General features: G+C 43.1%; 1 protein-coding gene across 1 annotated transcript in view; it reads left to right on the forward strand.

The window, feature by feature from the left end:
* The window catches only part of LOC111150427 (chloride voltage-gated channel 5), a 39637-nt gene that overhangs the window by 16066 nt on the left and 4712 nt on the right, over positions 1-18859 (forward strand). Inside the window, exons 2-9 of the mRNA XM_022507882.1 lie at positions 1299-1450; positions 4036-4135; positions 7476-7663; positions 10914-11036; positions 11907-12113; positions 14954-15034; positions 15469-16011; positions 17857-18043. Coding sequence (XP_022363590.1) covers positions 1299-1450; positions 4036-4135; positions 7476-7663; positions 10914-11036; positions 11907-12113; positions 14954-15034; positions 15469-16011; positions 17857-18043 — 1581 coding nt within the window. The remainder of the gene's footprint in view (positions 1-1298; positions 1451-4035; positions 4136-7475; positions 7664-10913; positions 11037-11906; positions 12114-14953; positions 15035-15468; positions 16012-17856; positions 18044-18859) is intronic.

Genomic DNA, 18859 nt, shown 5'->3' on the forward strand with positions numbered 1-18859 from the left:
TTGTAAATCAGGTACAGCTTGGGGGTTAATTCCCACTTACCCTAGGAGAGTGCTGAAGTTGTCTGTGGGAGTTTGGAGTGAAGATGGGGACGCAGTTGGGGGGTGGGGGAGCTGGGTGTCCTCTCAGGGCCCACTTTGGCCTTCTCTGCAGAGGGATTCATCACCAAACAGTCTGGATGAAGCTTTGTCCCTGCCAAGGTTGACGCTGCAAATGTGAGTTTTGGCTGGTTGAGTTCAATGATAGCATTACTCTGCATTTTTCCTCAGTGCACATTTGCATAAATTCCTGAATACTGTTTTGCATTTTGTGTTTAATAGAGAAGTACTGTTTCCCCAGAGGACGGTGTGGAACAAGTTTGTCAAGCAATATTAAGTAACCTAGTTTGTGTACTGCTCCAGAGTTTGAATACTTCATTCTCATCCCCACGGTTCCGCAAATAAACTTCCATTCCGCTGTTATTTCTTGAATCTTGGATATGTGTTAAATGCGAGAATGCAATGGCGACTCAGAGAGCTGCCCTCAAAGAGCTTCCGGTCTAGAAAGGAAGACAAAAATATTTGCATTAAGTGATTATAATAGAAGTGCTGAAAGCAAAGCAGAGAAAGGACTGGTTGGGCAAGTGGGTATGTGGCTTCCATGAAAGGATCAAGGAGGGACATTCCATTGCGTGGCCAGGCACTGGTCCTTGAATCTCTGCTTGTAAGTCTTAGACTGTTCTGCCATAGTGGAAGTTTCTAGGAGCCCATTGCATCAAGGATCAAAGTCTTCAACCTATTGAAAGCTAGTATGTACATTCCAGCTGGCTTAACTCTTGAAGAGCCAGACATGCTTTCTTTGGAGTTCCCACTCAGGCAAAAGCCACCTCCCAGAATTGAATTACTGCCTTACACATGCAAAATAGTTTCTGGTGTGCTCTGTCTGCAAAGACCTTTGGTCCTTTTGTCTCCCTTCCATAAAAGAGACTGAAATACCTAAGCTGCTTCAGTGTGCTCCAGTATTTTGTTTCAGAAATCCTTTTCCCACTACACTTCAACTCCTGCCAGTTCTCCCCTTTGTACTGTCCTGCTCATCTGTCCCTTTCCATTTAGACTGCCTTAAGGCACTCTTCGTTTTGTGCCTAGACCACAGAAACCGCTAAATATGATGGATGTTCCCACCAATGATTATATTGCTTTATCAGCACACCCTAACTGTAATCATCCAATGGTTTAAGGACTCACCTTTTGGTACTCATCAGGGAGGTGTTAAAGTGTTTAGAGTGTCTGAGGTGCTAATGTCTGCTTCCTGTTCAATACAGAGGACAAGTCATACAATGGTGGAGGAATAGGTTCTTCAAATAGGATGATGGACTTCTTGGAGGAGCCGATCCCTGGTGTGGGGACCTATGATGATTTCAACACAATTGACTGGGTGAGGGAGAAGTCTCGAGACCGGGATAGGCATCGAGAGGTAAGAACAAAGATGGTAACGCAAGTTAAGTGTCAGGAAACATCAGGGGAAGAGGTTGAAGATACGTATTCTTTATATGTCTGTTTTCTTTTGGCCTTGGACGTGGCTGAATCTGGTGTCTACTGGCAATGTAGGGTTTTTTTTTTAACTTACTTTATTTTTAGGGCATTTTGTGTCTGATTTTAAAAATTTCTATTTAATGGTGATTTATTTTCCTATAATAAAGTAGTTGGAAAGGATCCTCACAGCCCTGATGTGGGTATAAGTGCCTATGTAAAGAGGTAAAAACAAACTTGGTGGAGGGGACCGAAGTACGTTTCAGAGGTCTTCTTCCTCGATCTCATTTCCCTTTTATGGTTTTCCCTGAAACAGGATTTTTAGAACTAAGAAAAGAAAGGGGGCTTCTTTCAAAGGAATAAAAGGAAAAAAAAAATCTCAGCGCCCTGGTGTTTACTGAAGCCTACAGGATAAAGTCCTTATGATTATGGCTCTTGTACAACCATAAAAGAAAAGTACGCATTCGACTCAAACCCACAAGACCAACCAAATTCAAATTAAGGATGTTAATTTAATGTGACAGGTAATAAGATGGCACTCCCAGCTATGGCACAGATTCCTTTGAATTTGGTGAGAGAATTGCCCCACTTTTCCCTTTCCAGAGTCCATGAAAACCTCTTAGAGCAGTCTGCCAAGGTCTTTTGCCCTTAACTTGTTGCCGTGCATCATTTAAATCAGGGAGTCACAATTTCTAGCTCCTCTCAGGGCCACGTGGAGAGCTTACTCAAAAGGGAGGGCCCCCTAGCCCCAGTGATCCAAATTCAGCGGTTGATCCTCTGGTGAGACATTTCTTCAGCCAGCCTTAGGTGTGGTTGTTTCTTTCTTATTGTTTCTGCTTTGAGTCCAAATTTAAAACGTGATTTTGAAGTCAGTCCCACTCTCTCCCGAGTTCATGATTTCCTTTGCTCGGAGCCAGGCAAGTCTCCTGAGCAGTGAGGGGCAGATCGCTTTTTATTCTTAAGCCCTTCCCGTCTCCTGACTGGTTTTCTCATAATCACCTGAGCCTAGCAGTCAGGTTGTCCCTGGTAGAGGTTTTGAGAAATGTCTGCGTAATCCTTGGATTTCTGATCATCTCACTGAGTTTTCTGTCCTAACTGAAAAAAGGGGATCTCTACAAAAACACTCGCTGTTTTTCATAAGGTTGCCGCTACTTGGGCACACACGCACATGTTCTGTCATACCAGTTCATCAGGCAGGCTTTAGAATTTCTGCCATCCGTAATTCAGAGTTCAGTTTGTCGTTCAGCATGTTATTTCCATTGTGAAAGTCATCTGGGATATGACAAGGGCATATTTCCCACTATCTGAAAATGGTTGCATCCAAGACACATTATGCCAATTACTAATAATTCAAAACCAGTTAGAATGTGTTTATCAAGTCTTCAAAAGGGACTTTTTTTTGGCATGAACTGTTCATCATTAGACTGGAAACACTGTTGCAGAGAAAAATATCGCCTTATCTACTTTAGGCACTAAAACTGGAAACTTAAGGTCATAGGTCGAAATGAGTTGTTGAATGCTTTTAAAATGTTTTTAGTGATTTATCATTATTTGCGATAGTGCTATAGATGAAGATCGGGTAACGAAGTCACAGTTTCAAAGATAAGAAATAGAGGTGCAGAGAAGGGGACAGTGACAAAGCTGTCTGAATGCTTGATTTTGAAGTGTGGGCACTGAAGGGTTAAATTGAGGAGGTTAGGGCCTGAAATGTAGACTTTTCTGCACCCTTCTCAATTAGCCTCAGTATTCCCAGCAAGTTTTTTTTAAAGATTTTATTTATTTATTTTTTAAAAAGATTTTATTTTTATTTATTTGAGAGAGAGAGAGCATGAACAGAGAGGAGAGGCAGAAGGAGAAGTAGAAGCAAGCTCCCTGCGTTGTGGGGCTCGATCCCCGAACCCTGGGATCGTGACCTGAGCCCAAGGCAGATGCCTAACCAACTAAGCCACCCAGGTGCCCTTCTGCCATTCCCAGCAGATTTTTGGAAATAAAGAGATGCATCCGTGATATCATTTAGTATCTGTGATCAGTGCGGGGAGCAAGTCTTGGAACTTGCTGACCTGAAGTAGCGCCCCAATAGGAAACCTCACACTGTACTTTCACCACTCAAATAAGCCCATGTTTGTGGAATGAGCCCATGTTTGTGGATTGGAAAAACAATCAACCTATTGGCCGTGAGTCAAGAGACCATCCTTAGAATATCGGATGTCTAGGGCAGAGACCACTGCAAAAAGCAAAACAAATTGAGGTGATAGAGAATTAGCAGCTGAATGGGGAATCCCTGACTAAGGTACCTGGAGCCATTGCCATACTGCAGAGAAAGGTAGGGTTCAGTAAGACGGGCTCAGTAAAACTCCCAAGTTCCTGATGAGGTCAGTTTAGCCCAGAATTATCTGAGAAGTAACTCCACCATTGGTCTCTATGCCTAATGAACAGATTTGTCTTTGTGTTTCTTTACTGTGCATTTAAAGGTGAGAAAGCAAGTGTGTGTGTAGAGTGTGCCAAATTTTTCCCCTCATTTCTCCCTAGATTACCAATAAAAGCAAAGAGTCGACATGGGCCTTAATTCACAGTGTGAGTGATGCTTTTTCTGGCTGGTTGTTGATGCTACTTATTGGGCTTTTATCAGGTATGGTAAACTATGTTTATTTTCTTAAAAAATCTCCTAAAATTTTGTGGTGTGCCCTTCCCCAAATCATGAACTGAGTTGCGTGCTGTTTTTTTTTACTGTTTTCCCACATGAAATAAATTGCTGGTGGACCTCGAGGAAGCTCAGTGTTCCCATCTGTAAAGGGATACTAATACTTGCTTCCCCTTCCTTAAAGAAATGCAGTTAAACGAGGAAATGTATCTAAATGCATTTATACGCTATTAAATATTATATCCATTTTAAGGCGCTATTAGCACTGCGTTTCAGTGATTGTCGTGAGGAAGAGTTCTTCTAATAGAGACAATCAAAGTTTTTTGTGTTAAAAATTTTATTTATTTGAGACGGAGAGAGAGAGCATGAACAGGGGAAGGGCAGAGGGAGAGGCAGACTCCCCGCTGAGTATGGAGCCCCACGTTGGGGCTCGATCCCAGGACCCAGGGATCATGACCCAAGCTGAAGTAAATGCTTAACCTACTGAGGCTCCCTCCCAGGTGTCCTGAGACAATCCGTTTTTCTTTTTCTTTTTTTTTTTTAAACACATAATACATATGGTTTCTTTTCCTTAACATTTATTTTTTATTTTGTTTTTTCAGTGTTCCAAGATTCATTGTTTATGTATCATACCCAGTGCTACTACATGGGGTTCCTAGGAGGAGATAGAGACCTTCCTGGGAGCTTTTTGTAGCTATTTCTTAAACATCTGCTCTCTCATTTGGTGGTGAAGAACATCAGAGAAGATAGGGCCCATACCCTCCAGAAACTTATAATGTCATTCTTCCACGCTGGCCGACAAGTGGGATGACCCTTCCTTTTCCTGTCATCTCCATCAACCTCCCAAGCCACGCCAAATAATGCACAGTCTAACTAGGAATAGTGCACTTGCTAAGCCCATACATCTTTAAAGCAAGCTCCCACGCAGGCTTCCCCTCCCACCGAGGAAGCAGAAAGCCAAGAATACCTGGGAGAGATGCTAAGGATTGTATCCTTATGGTAGTAAAAGATGGAAGACCTGGAATACTAAGCTGAAAGAGAAGTTAGGTGGGAAACCTGGAGGTAGATGGGATAAAAAGACTTATTAGCATGGGCTCTACTTCACAGGACTTGAATCCCAGCCCCGCCGCTTACTAGTTTTGTGACTTTTGGCAAGTTTCTTAACCGTTGGCAGCTCTAGTTTACTGATCTGTAAAACGGGGCTAGCAAGAGTACCTGTAGTCCACATTTGCTGTGAGGACAGAGTAGTAGGTAGATGAGATGTAGCACGCATAGTGCTCTGCACGGTGCCCACAGTTGTTAACAGCACTGTTGCTGCTGTTACGAGCCACAGAGCATAAGACAATTGCTACACATGAAGAAAGGCTCAGCCATAACTGGGTTTTCAAAGATTACCTAGGGAAGGTGTCAGCAGTGTTTTTTGTTAAAGGACTGGATGGTCCCTGTAGTATGAAAGTAGCCATAGACAATAGGTAAAGAAATGAGCGTGGCTGAGACCAAGCAGAACTTCATTTACAAGCATGAAGGCGCATTTGACCCCTGGGCCATAGTTTGCCAACCGCAGTCTAGGGTGTTAATGCTACCCCTTCTGGCCAGTTTAGAGTTGGCTGATGATGGACCGAGTGGTCTGTAATGCTAAATATTGCAAAGAGTCTGAAGGGAAGGAAGAGGGCTGAGAAAAGGTTATATAGCTGAGCAGTTAGTAGGATAGCAGTGACCTTGGAAAACTATCTCATAAATACTAGGAGTCAGATTTCAAGGCGAAGCAACCATTGTAGAGATTTCAGAGCTATTAGGTGCCCATTGGAAGACGAGAAGGGCCAGAAGCTAGGGATGGTAATGAGGACAGGGGAAAGCATTTTGTTCTGTACGACGGGAAACCTGATAAAATTTGTAACCGAGGAAGGGGCTCATTAGGAAAGGAGAAATAGCAGGAAGTGGGAGGATAGGATTGAGGGTACTGGTGTTAGATAGAATAAGGACAGGCTCACGTGAAACAGCCAGAAAACAAGCCAAACTCTGTAACACGTGAATTTTCTGAGTCTGGGCAATCTGTGCAGTTAAGAGAAGGCGGAGAGGGTGGGCGTGGCCAAGAGGCGTCAAACAAGGTGTTAGATTTGACTAGGTTATTCAAGTATGTAAATAACCTCTGTTAACACTTTTAGCACCTACCCAAACATACACACGGCATGGCCTCCAGCCTGTTGGAATGTAGGCGTAATATCCTCAACTTTTTAATGTATTTCTTGTCACTAGGTGGCCAGTGAATGTTTTTCTTTTCCCTCGTACACACAGGGCATTTTGTTTTGAGGCATCGCAGAGCAACAAGAAGCAGTGTGTCTGAATGTAGGAACAGTCTGGGAATTCAGGGGCTGTGAATTTTATGATGTCTTTGCTATTTCCCTAAAGCATGATTCTAGACCATTTCATTTCTTTATGCCAGAGTTTCTTCATCTGGACGACAGAAATGATGAGAAGGCCAGAATCAAAAGTACTGTAATGATCATAACCCTACCAGGCTATTAACCGGAGCACATAATTCCCCATTCACTATTCATTTTCTCAGAATTGCCTTTGGTGGCTGTTCTGCACATAATATAGTTTGCTCCTGTTTCACTGAGAAAACTTCTAGATGGTCACGTCCAAGGCTCGGGAGGCTTCAACATGTCTGTAGCTTCATGTCACTTGCCACGTGCGTCACGGTCCGTGCTTTCTCAAATTTGCTTTTCTCAGCCTCGAATGCCTTCCTGCCCTGGCTCAGGTTCCCTTGTCCATGGAGCAGGATTGCTAACAAGGTTGAGCTCTCCTCTCCATGGTCTTCATCAGCTCCCTTACCCTAGCCTCAAACAAAGATCATGTAAGAGTCTTCAAGAAAGGCAGTTCATATTTTCTCAGTCTTACATAAATAGTGAGAACAAAATGATCTTTAATAAGGTTGACTGTCTTCGGGGTTCAGGATCCATCAGTTGTGAGGCAAAGCAGAATCTTGGCCACGTAAATCAGCTAAAAGGCAAATCCACTCAGCCCTTGCTCCCTCCCAACCCCTTTGCCCTCCCCCAAGCTCTCCCTATGTAGAAATTCTACAGACACAGTATTCAGTGCAGACAGTGCTTTGTGGTATTTTCTCCCCTTTTTACCCCCTCTTGAATAGGTATTTAATGACAGGCAAAAATCTCTTGGGAGGTGATAGGTGGAAATCAAGGCGACAGAACATCAGAAAGAGGTTGCAGGGGGAGCCAGAAGGTTTATGGCTTGTCCATTATTTTGTCACCTTTTCCCTCATTTTCTCTTAATAACTTTGACCTCCCCTTCCCTCACCTCAAATCAGGTTCCTTAGCTGGCTTGATAGACATTTCTGCTCATTGGATGACAGACTTGAAAGAAGGCATATGCACAGAAGGATTCTGGTTTAACCATGAGCACTGTTGCTGGAACTCCGACCACGTCACCTTCGAAGACAGAGACAAATGCCCAGAGTGGAACAGCTGGTCCCAGCTTATCATCAGCACGGATGAGGTACAGTGTTGTGAAGATTCCCGAACCGCTGACTGTTATTCTTACACTGACTGAATTTCTTATACTGTACTCATGGCACTTGTGGAATGTGCCCCTATTTTCCTCTTCATGGAAAGGGGAACCCGCTCCAGCTTCCTTTCTCTGTGGAGTAAGTGCGGCCCTATTTCCCTCACTTCTGCCACGTGGAATCCTTTGATGCTTTACATAGTGACTTAACGTTTTTGCTTCTCGTAAACAGTCCCGGTGTTTCTCCTTAGCTATTAGTACGCAGTGTGATTGAATCTGCCCTTCTCTAATAATTTCGGTAAAGATGTCAGAGCCAGCCAACTGGGACGCTATAATTTCTAACAAAAACAGAGTGGGTTAAAAATGTGTCTGTTGTATACACTCCAAAAGTAATTTTCCCCTGAGCATTGCATTAGAACATTTAAAAAAAAATTAGAATACATTCCATAGGAAAAAAACAGAAACGCAGAAGTAAAATTGCCTGTAGTCTTCTTTGGAGATTAAATCAATATTTTCATTTGTTCTTGTCTCCCAGCAGATATTTTTCAATGTAAAAGTAACATTGTTTTTCAGTTCCTTCCCTTTCTATTACCACTTGGGCTGTTTGTTAGGTCTCTCCTACTAAAAACAAAACACACAAGACAGAATATAACAGCTCTCAATTCCCAATTCCTTTCTGGCTTCTACCAACCGAAACAGGTGCCATCTCAGCTCACTCCTCATTTACCCTGTTGGCGAAGTGACTGAGACTAGGCTAGGATTTATATTTATACATTTAAAATGCATTTTTATTCCTACTTCGGTCCACAGATGATTTGAAATGGGGCGTGTGGATGTGCAGGTGCACGTGCACTCTCCCCCCCCCCACACACACAGTCAAGGGAAAAGAAGGATGGGAAAATAATAAAGTCAGAAATAAGAGTCTTTATGTACATAAATGACTGTACGCATTGGCTCGGGGAAGGAGGTCAGTAAAAGGATTGGATACATACCATATGTGTGAGAGGGTTTAGATCTATTCTTCTCAAACTGGGCTAAGGTTGGATGCCAGTGGGTGGCTGAAACCGCAGGATAAATGCTGTGTGCCATCTCAGAAAATCAGGGTTTTTTTTGAATATATTTTTTAAAATTACATTGAATTACAAAGGGATGCACAATTCCCGTGTTTATTAAGATAACACAATCTCTGTTTTAGCTCTGCTCCTGCGTAACCTACCCCCTACCCTCTCTCCTAGATTAGGAGTACTTGGGTAGAAAACTTTGAGAAGCACTGGAGTTTAGGGTGAACGTGTGTGTGTGTGTGTGAGAGAGATAGAGAGAGAGAGAGAGAGAGAGACGAGGGAGGGAGATTCCCTTGCCTTTTTTTTTTATTCTTTTATTATTTATTTTAAAGATTTTATTTATTTATTTGACAGAGAGAGAGATCACAAGTAGGCAGAGAGAGAGGAAGAAGCAGGCTCCCTGCTGAGCAGAGAGCCCGATGTGGGGCTCGATCCCAGGACCCTGGGATCATGACCTGAGCCAAAGGCAGAGGCTTTTACCCACTGAGCCACCCAGGTGCCCCTTTATTCTTTCATTTTTGAAGTCCTTATAGATTCACAAAAAGTTGCAAAACAAGGGAGGTCTCCCATACCCTTCACCCAGGTGTCCCCCAGTGGTAACATCTTCTCTGACTAGAAAATAAGTAGCAGGACAAGGATATGATCCACAGATTTTATTTCACCAATTTTACGTGCATAGATGTGTGTGTATGTATACCTGTGTATGTGTGTATGTAGTTCTCTGCAATTTTACTGCCTGTGTAGATTTGTGTTATCACCACTACAGTCAAGGTCTAGAACTGTTGTTCATCCTGGCAAGGCTCTGCCGTGCTACCCCGTGTGTGTGTGTGTGTGTGTGTGTGTGTGTGTCTGTGTGTGTGTGTGTGTGTCTGTGTTTAAATAGTCCAACTGTAGCTCTCAAACGGGAGCTTGAGATTTGCTCAAGTGACATATTTCTCTGGTCATCCTTTTTTTAATGAATGAAATCCTTGCCTGGAGAGAGTCTTCTAGATTCTAAGAGTTCTCCAGCCAAGTACTTAGCCTCCAGGTCTGTGCCCCTAGCCACTTCTACCTACTTGCCTTTTCACTCCCCCTCCCTCTTTGTTTCCCCCCTTTGGAAAGTCTTCTTCCTCCCTAGCTACATTTGAAAGGCCAAGAGAGCAATTATCTATTCCTCTGAGGGACTAAAATAATGGAAAACTTGTGTCAAAGCTATAACTTAGGAGGGGGAAAAAAAAACAACCCTGAGCAGTTTGGCTCTCCTTGTCTAGGTCAGTGAATTATTTTAATAATGTTTTATGTTTTAAGAAGTCAGAAGTACAGTGAGTTTTGTGTTTCATGTAATTTGAGTGAGTTTCAACTTCTACAGTTTTTATCAGTAAGCATGATCTCCTGATGTTCAAAATAGCTTTTTTTGGCCGGTGGGTTGGGTGGGGGGGGAAGGTGTAACTGTTTGCCAGCCCTTTATGTTGGTGACTCCTTATTACTGGTCAAATTAGATTTATTTTCTGGCAGACTTCATTAGCATAGGAGGACAGTCTCAAAAGTATATTCACTCCATTTTAAAAAGAGGGGTTGCTGTTTTATTTTTCGGGAGAGCTGGCATCTCGGTGGTGTTGTTTTATGGTCAGAGCCTGAAACTTTCTGCTCACATCTACTTGTTGCTGAGTCTGTGATAGCAGAATTCTCTCAAAGAGAGAATTCTCTCTGCAGAACTTAATTAACTGTGTATTTTAAGGAAACCGCTCAGGAATTTTCGACACTATAACCTCCCATGAGAATCTGACACCAAGGTAGGTAGAGCTGGTCTTCACTTCAAATGTGTAGCCAATAACAGAGCTGTCAAGATTCTTAATAAAATTGACATAAAATGAGACCTACTTGACCCCCAAACCTGCCAGAGGTCTCATGTTGAACCTGAGTTTGCTTAGGGTGCTGTCTGTTCCTCCTCCTTGTCGATCCTCAGCAGCTGGCGTCCGTTTCCTTGGGAGGGAGCAAAGCCTCACATTTTCGCTTCCAAGTGGGCTGACAGTGTTTCAGGGGTTGCCTTGCTGCCCGTCTTGGAAGGAACGTTTTGAGCGATGTGATACCGGTCTTTTTCCTCCCGAGCCCCTCTCCCAAAACCCTTTTCGTCAGCAGTGCTCCGTGCCTCACTGAGGCAGCTTGGGCTAAAACAAGCTTCTTCCTTTTTTCCCCTGTTCTAGGGAGCCTTTGCCTACATAGTCAATTATTTCATGTATGTCCTCTGGGCTCTCCTATTTGCCTTCCTCGCCGTGTCTCTTGTCAAAGTGTTTGCACCTTATGCCTGTGGCTCCGGAATTCCTGAGGTGAGTTTCTCAAACGGTTTATAAATGGTTAACAGTAGTGAATCCTTCCTGGTTAAGAGCCTTTAATAGGTATTCCAGCATATCCTGCAATTCGAATCTGAAACAGGATCAGACCCTGAGGAAATCTGGAGTTTCTCTAGGTCTTCCCTCAAGTCTCCCAGCCTGGGCCACCTGGACACGAAAGGGGGTGGGTTCCTAGCCCCCCTGCGGGTTCCTGGGGAATCAGGCCTCTTGAAAGCCAACCCCTGCTCCCTACCCAAGGAGATCAAGGGTAGACCCCAAGTTTCTGGCCTGAAAAAGTACTGGCATTGTCAACTTTGTTCGAGCAGGAGAAATAAAACTATTTTGCTACATTTCCTATAGTATGACTAGGGCTGGAAGGTTGGGGGGGGGGGTGGCTGAAGTCCTGTTCCCGACTACTTTTGGCTTAGATTGCTTGACAGTGACCGAAACCACTGAGATTTGAGGTTACCCAGATGACCTTGCCCCTCTCTGTTTCCTGACCAAGTCATAGTTACAAATTTCTTTGGCAGAGAATCAAGGCTCTACTGGCCTGTAAGGATGTAAGTAAGGAAAACACCCTCCCACTCTGCCTCCCCTTCTCCAAATACGCACACTCTCATGCTTGCAGTACTCTCTTGCCCAGCTAGCACATGGCTGGGGGGCGGGGGAAAGGAACTTGAAAGCTTAAAGAACAGTTCTTGCTTTCTTGGACTCCCAGGCTCCCTCCCAAATTGGGGTCATGTAGGTCAAACATTTATATGTCACTTGTTTGAAAGGTGCAGTTTCCATAATGAGGTCCAGATTATTGCTTCCCAACCTTGTTTACTTGCCTAGTCTATATTTAATCTCTCTGTGTTTGACCTGCAGATAAAAACTATCTTGAGCGGTTTTATTATTAGGGGCTATTTGGGTAAGTGGACCCTGATTATCAAAACCATCACATTGGTGCTGGCCGTGTCATCTGGCTTGAGCCTGGGCAAAGAGGGCCCCCTAGTGCACGTGGCTTGCTGCTGTGGGAACATCCTGTGCCATTGTTTCAACAAATATAGGAAGAATGAAGCCAAGCGCAGAGAGGTAATAACAGATGGCCTGAATTGTCTCTTTTTTGGTGAGCATAAATGGTCCGATCTTAGGGATGAGGATTTAGGGACTCTACCAATATCAGTACAAATACCCTGTGACCCAGTTGTTCCACTTCTAGGAATTTATCCTACAGACACCCCAAGTGTGTGTGGGAACCAAGGTATGTGTGTGGGGCTAGTCGGTGCAGCATTTGTCGATATCGTGGTAAAACCAAATAGTCACAACGTCCATCAATGGGACCGATCAAATAAACGATATTCTGGCCATACTGTAGAATACTAGGCAGTCGTTAAAAAGGATAGCCTTATGTATGTTGATGTGGATTGATGGCTACAGAAGATCATTGTTTCAGAAGCCAATTGTGGAATAACACGTGTATAAAATAATTCAAGTACTGTTTTTTTTAAAAGTATGTATATGTGCACCTAGAAAGAAAACGTCTGGAAAGTAGTTTTACTCCAGACTGTTGAAAATGTCCACTGGTGGTGACATTTTCCCGCTCACAGTGTTGAGCGGGAAGGTGAGGTGGTAGTGAGGGAGAAGTAAGGACTTTACTAGTACATATAACTCTACACAAATTGTGCTGTTTTATTACAGAATAAGTTACAAAAATAAGAGATTTTTTAAAAGAAGTCATTTTTTTCCTGTGAAAGAATATAAGCCCCGCATATGTTTCAGATACCAGCTTTTCCATCTTTTATTTCTACCTAATGCCATGCTAAATGAGTTTCTTCGTGTATAGGATCTCTCTCTGCCTTCTGCCTCCATCCGGCTAAATTAGTCCTGCCACAGAGTCTCCATAGCTGTTCTCATGTTCATGCAGTTCTTAATGTATATCGTTTTGCGGAGGAAGAACAGATTTTAGAAATGTTCCACATCATTGGTTACTTTTATCCTGCTATAATTAAGGATTTAAGGAAATAATGGTTCTTGCTCTGTTTTCTTTGAATTACACAGAAATCACATACGAAATGGGTCAAGGCCAACGTGATTTTATTAGAATGGATTTTTCACAAAATCGCAACCTAGTGATTTATTCGGAAAATAAAATGAAGTAAAACAAACCATAAGGCCCAGAAGGAAACTCAGAGATGTTGAAATTTCAAATATGGAATACATTTAGATAGTTCAAGGGGGAAAGTTCCTGGCAGGAGAGGAAGGCTAGCAGGAAAGGGAGAGGGAAATCTGGGTCGATTGTTTAGCTACCGTCAGATGGTAGCGGGGCGTAACGACAGTGTGAAACTGGTAAGGTTGTTAGATGGGAATAATGGACAACAGAAGCCGAAGAGGTGAAATCCGTTTGAGCTGGCAAGAGGAGAGTGTTATTCTTGCTGGTTTTGCATGGGTTGGGGGGGTGACTTTGAAACTATAGATGGCCGGTTACTGTCATGCCATAAAATTGGCATTTTTGTTCACAGTTCCTTATAAAATGAGAGGGGAGCTCTGGGCTGTTTCTCTGTATAGATGTCATGTATTTCTCTAACTAGACTCATGAATATTTGCATCTTGAGTTCACTTCCTATTGTTTATTTAGACTTTCTAGTTATTTTTTCCTGTCCTTCTCACCATCGGCAGCAACCCTTTTGTGTCCCAGGGCCTTGTCAAAGTGGGCAGATGCTGGAGATTACAGATTTGAGAAGGAAGGGTGTGGACAGACTCCACTCTGTCAGCAAAAACTTGAAGCAAACTAGCCATCATGATTCTTTTTTTTTTTTCCCTCATAATTCATCCTGAAAAGTCATTGAAATCCTCCTGTTTGACTGTCCTCATCCTTTTAGGATGAAAGCCAATATATAGGCACAAATTTTGAAGTCCTACCGGGCTAGCCCCAAAGACCTCACTCCTTCCTTCCCTTCATTTTCCTGCACCTTCTTGCATTCCCAGGGAAAGCTGCCTGTTTATTTTGCCAAGAACCATTTTATTCTGCAGAAACTCTTAATTTTTATTAAACTTTTTTCTAAAAGTTTCCTTACTACCACAAATCACTTAGCACTCCACAGCAACCAGAATCCAGTGAAAGGACTTTATCCTTCCATTAATTCTGGTGTGTTGGTTACACATTTTCCATGCGCATGCGTGTGCCTATGTACTGAGGTAGAGCTAAGTATCACTTGCTTTCTTTCTCTCCTTCCTTGTATTTTTTTATTTCCCTCTGACAGCTTCTTCCCCTTCCTCTTCCTCTCCCACCTAGCCCTTTTCCTGGCCTCAGTGAAATACACTTAGGTCTTCTTTTCAAAATCTATCCCTTGCTTCTCGTTGCTTCTAGTTTGCTCCCTATTTCTGTTTCCACTGGTCACTGGGGATGGAGTAGGGCACTGAGTACAGGAAACCCCAACTGCCTGTTGTATGAAGATTTGCAGCTCCCGAATGGCTGTGAGCCAGTTGTTACTTCGGTTTTATATCATTACAGCCGTCTCTAAAATCTTATTTAGAAAAGCATTCCTTAATAAAGAAAGCACTATGTAAATATGTCACTGAAAATACTTCATTTAGGTGGTTAATAGACCTACAGACTCAAAATCAGTTAATGAATCGAGAGTACCGGACGTGAGGGGAATGATTCGGAATAAAGTCCATGCCTGGATTCATTACAGAGGAAAGACCCTCTACCTGTTCAAGCATTAGATCCATGTGTTTGAAATGTAGCCCGCAGCGTTTGCTCTCCGAATAAGTAAATAGGAATTGAACTTCATTTTTGACCCATTGGATATGGAGCATGTATAGTTGTTTTTTTTTTAATGTTTACTAAACACTAACATTCCCTTTTAAAAATGTGATCGTAGTAGAAAGGTGTCATTATTCCAAGACTAATTATGAGTTTTGGATTGTAGGTCTTGTCGGCTGCAGCAGCAGCAGGCGTATCTGTAGCCTTTGGGGCACCCATCGGCGGAGTGTTATTCAGCCTAGAAGAGGTAACTACTTTTATCTGTCTGTAGAATATGTGTGTTGCTTTCATGTCAGGAATTCTGGCTGGTGTCTGTGGGACATTTAGACTGGAGGTGCTCCGCCCAGCTCATGTGTTACCATTTACTGTGTGACCAGAACTCTCTGGGTAGTTCTCTTGTCCTCAGCTCTCCTTCCTACAGCACTAACTATTCATCTGAAACTGTTCTTTTTTTTTTTTTTTAAAGATTTTATTATTTATTTGAGACAGAGAGAGAGCATGACAGTGGGGAGGGTCAGAGGGAGAAGCAGGCTCCCCACTGAGCAGGGAGCCTGATGCGGGACTTGATCCAGGGACCTGAGCTGAAGGCAGACGACCAACTGACTGAGCCACCCAGACACCCCATACCTGAAACTTTCTGCGTCCTGGTTTACGTTTGCTTTCTCACCCTCTTTCTTCTAGGTCAGCTACTATTTCCCCCTCAAAACGCTGTGGCGCTCGTTCTTTGCTGCCTTGGTGGCAGCATTTACTCTACGTTCCATCAATCCCTTTGGCAACAGCCGCCTGGTTCTATTTTATGTGGAGTTTCACACCCCCTGGCATCTCTTTGAGCTTGTGCCCTTCATTCTGCTGGGCATATTTGGTGGTCTGTGGGGAGCTTTGTTTATCCGCACCAACATTGCCTGGTGTCGGAAGCGTAAGACCACTCAGCTGGGGAAGTATCCTGTTGTAGAGGTACTCGTTGTGACAGCCATCACTGCCATCCTGGCTTTCCCCAATGAATACACCCGCATGAGCACAAGTGAGCTCATTTCTGAGCTATTCAATGACTGTGGACTTCTGGACTCCTCCAAGCTCTGTGATTATGAGAACCGTTTCAACACAAGCAAGGGGGGTGAGCTGCCCGACAGACCAGCTGGTGTGGGAGTCTACAGTGCCATGTGGCAGCTGGCCTTGACACTCATACTGAAAATTGTCATCACTATATTCACCTTTGGCATGAAGGTGAGGAGATTCTTTTGCTACTCAGTGGGTAGATGTGTGGCTATGGGTTTGGGGGGCAAAGCCAAGACATCATACAATCTTCAAAGCTCATGTGGCACTTCCGGCTTCTGGCAGCATTATCCCCCCACCTCAGAAGGCCCCCGCCAACATGTCCTCAACTTCCTAGACAGTAGCAGCTCTACCTAACATCATCCAAGCTGACTTTCAGGCCTCATGCAGACCTCAGTGATGAGATTTAAGAAGAAATGTTTTCTCCTTTCTGGTGAAAAACAGATTTTGCCCCTAAAAAAGGGATGGTGAGGTATTTGTTCACGTGCCTATTGTATTAAAGCAATATCTGACCACCTCATCTGTGGTCCTTATAGGGTGGCTTTAGAGTTTGCCAACAGAGCAAAACATCAAATTGAATCAAACGAAGTAGCCGTTATTCAACCGTTTTGACCACTACAATGGCAGTATTCCATGGTTCGGCCCAGTGGCGCTAATAAATGTATTCTTTACCGTTGTTATCAATGCCCAAGGATCAGAAACTTCACAGGTGATCCCAAGTTAATATTGCAACTGTCAAAAGCAGACATCAGGCCAGCATCTTTTATTTTCAGTACCTGTTATCATTGCCATGTTTCAGAAGAAATCAGAAAGGAACATTTGTTAAGGTATTTTCTTTCTCCTCCCTAGGTTATTTGTTTGTCTTTCCTCTGGCACCCAACTACCAAGTCAGTTCTCTCTCTTCTCTAGGGAAACAGAAGTTCAAACTGGGAAAGAAGATGTCGCAGCATTATAGTTTCTGAATTGATATGTGTCCTCCTCTACACTCCAGAAGGTTTTACAGTGCTTCTTGAGTGATTTATTTTTCCCTGTCATGGCTTTATTCTTTGATTTAAAGTGATAATGTTCAGACCATCCAACCCACCCAGATTCAAATATATTTCACAATTGAACACAGGCTATTTAAGAATAATCTGCTGTTTCATTTTGTCCTTGTCATCATTTCTCTCCCTTCACACAGAACATTGAGAATTCACTGTAGATATCCTAAGAGTCAGGAAAATAGAGGGGGAGACAGCGGAGAGGGTCTTTTGGTGGGAGTGGCGGTGGGGTTGTTTTGTTTTGTTTTGTTTTGTTTGGATACTCATACAACCACAGTTACTGCCGCATTAAAAAATGTAATCATTTCATCTTTCTTTATACTATTACAAAATAAAATGTGACCTCGTATACAATCCTTTTAATGTGACTAGTGGGTTAAGATTCAGTACATGGGAGTGGTTAGGAACACCGATTGTGTTTCATCCCTGGCACTGGTATCTACTGTAACTTGACCTTGGGTGAGTTGTTTCACCTCCCTGAACCTTGAGTTCTTTGTGATTGGGTAATCATGATGCCTGTCTCCCCGGGGTGGTTGTCTAGAACTGGGGGAATCCTGTCAGTTGAGTATCCAGCATAGAACATGGTAGATGGTCAGTAGAGGGGAATTTTTGTTGCTGAGAATTCAGAATGGGGAAAATGTCTGCATATGTGAGAAATTCCATCTATTTTCCTTTTTCTTTGGGAAAGGCTTAATTTCTGCCCTCCAGTTCTATGTTGGTCTGGAGAGTTCAGGCTCTTGCCAGATGGACCCCCAAATCAGGGTAAGCTTCTTTGCAGTCGTACTTGCCTGCACGTCCCAGAGAACCTCTAGCCCCTGTAGCGTTACACACATCTTTATGGCCACTTGCTAGCATAGTGCATAGTTAAATTGGCATTGGCCTGTTTGCTTCGCAGAGGGTCAGTCCTCTAGCCCTTAACTGTATGCCAGGCGAGTGCATCATTCCTCCTTAAGCACCTGTTGCTTTCTCTTTGCAGATCCCTTCTGGCCTGTTTATCCCCAGCATGGCTGTTGGTGCTATAGCAGGTCGACTTTTAGGAGTGGGAATGGAGCAGCTGGCTTATTACCACCACGACTGGGCCATCTTCAATAGCTGGTGTAGTCAGGGAGCGGATTGTATCACTCCTGGCCTTTATGCGATGGTTGGGGCTGCAGCCTGCTTAGGTGAGTAGTGTCTGCATTGACCTTGAAGAAGTTGCCACCCAGGTGATGTAATAAAGAAGCATGATATGAAACATGGTTCACTGCAGATTTTTTTTTAATGACCATTTCCTGTTGGGTTTGCCATTTTTTCAAGTGCTTTAAGGAAGTATTCTTTATCATATAGCTATTTTCCTCCCTTTGGGGAGCAATTTTATTCTCAAATTTCATCATACTAAGGAAATGATCAGAAACTTGGAGAAGGATATCTGCTCAAGAATGTTCATTGCAGGATTATCTATGATAGCAAGAAGTTGGAATCAACTTAAATATGTACAGGAAAGGACTGGTTAAGTGGATTATGGTCCATATAACCGGGTAATATTATACTATGTATCTGTTAGGGGCACCTGGGTGACTCAGTGGGTTAAGCCTCTGCCTTCGGCTCAGGTCATGATCTCAGGGTGCTGCGATCGAGCCCCACATTGGGCTCTCTGCTCAGCGGGGAGCCTGCTTCCCTATCTCTCTGCCTGCCTCTCTGCCTACTTATGATTTCTCTCTCTGTCAAATAAATAAATAAAATCTTTACTATGTAGCTATTAAATGTGATCCTAATATTTAATATTTTTAATATAACATTAAATAAATTTGTGTTAATACACAAGATGTTCCTGACATAAAGTGGGGGGCGGCATGGTGGGGAGTTAAACGTGTAATATGAGCTCACTTACATAAAAACATGTATTTTTACATCATGAAAAACTTGCAGAAGTCATTCAGAATTTTTTTTTTAAAGATTTTTTATTTATTTATTTGACAGAGATCACAAGCAGACAGAGA

Source organism: Enhydra lutris, unplaced genomic scaffold, assembly GCF_002288905.1.
Source record: "Enhydra lutris kenyoni isolate GAN:26980312 unplaced genomic scaffold, ASM228890v2 scaffoldscaffold23, whole genome shotgun sequence".
NCBI classification, from domain to species: Eukaryota; Metazoa; Chordata; class Mammalia; order Carnivora; family Mustelidae; genus Enhydra; species Enhydra lutris.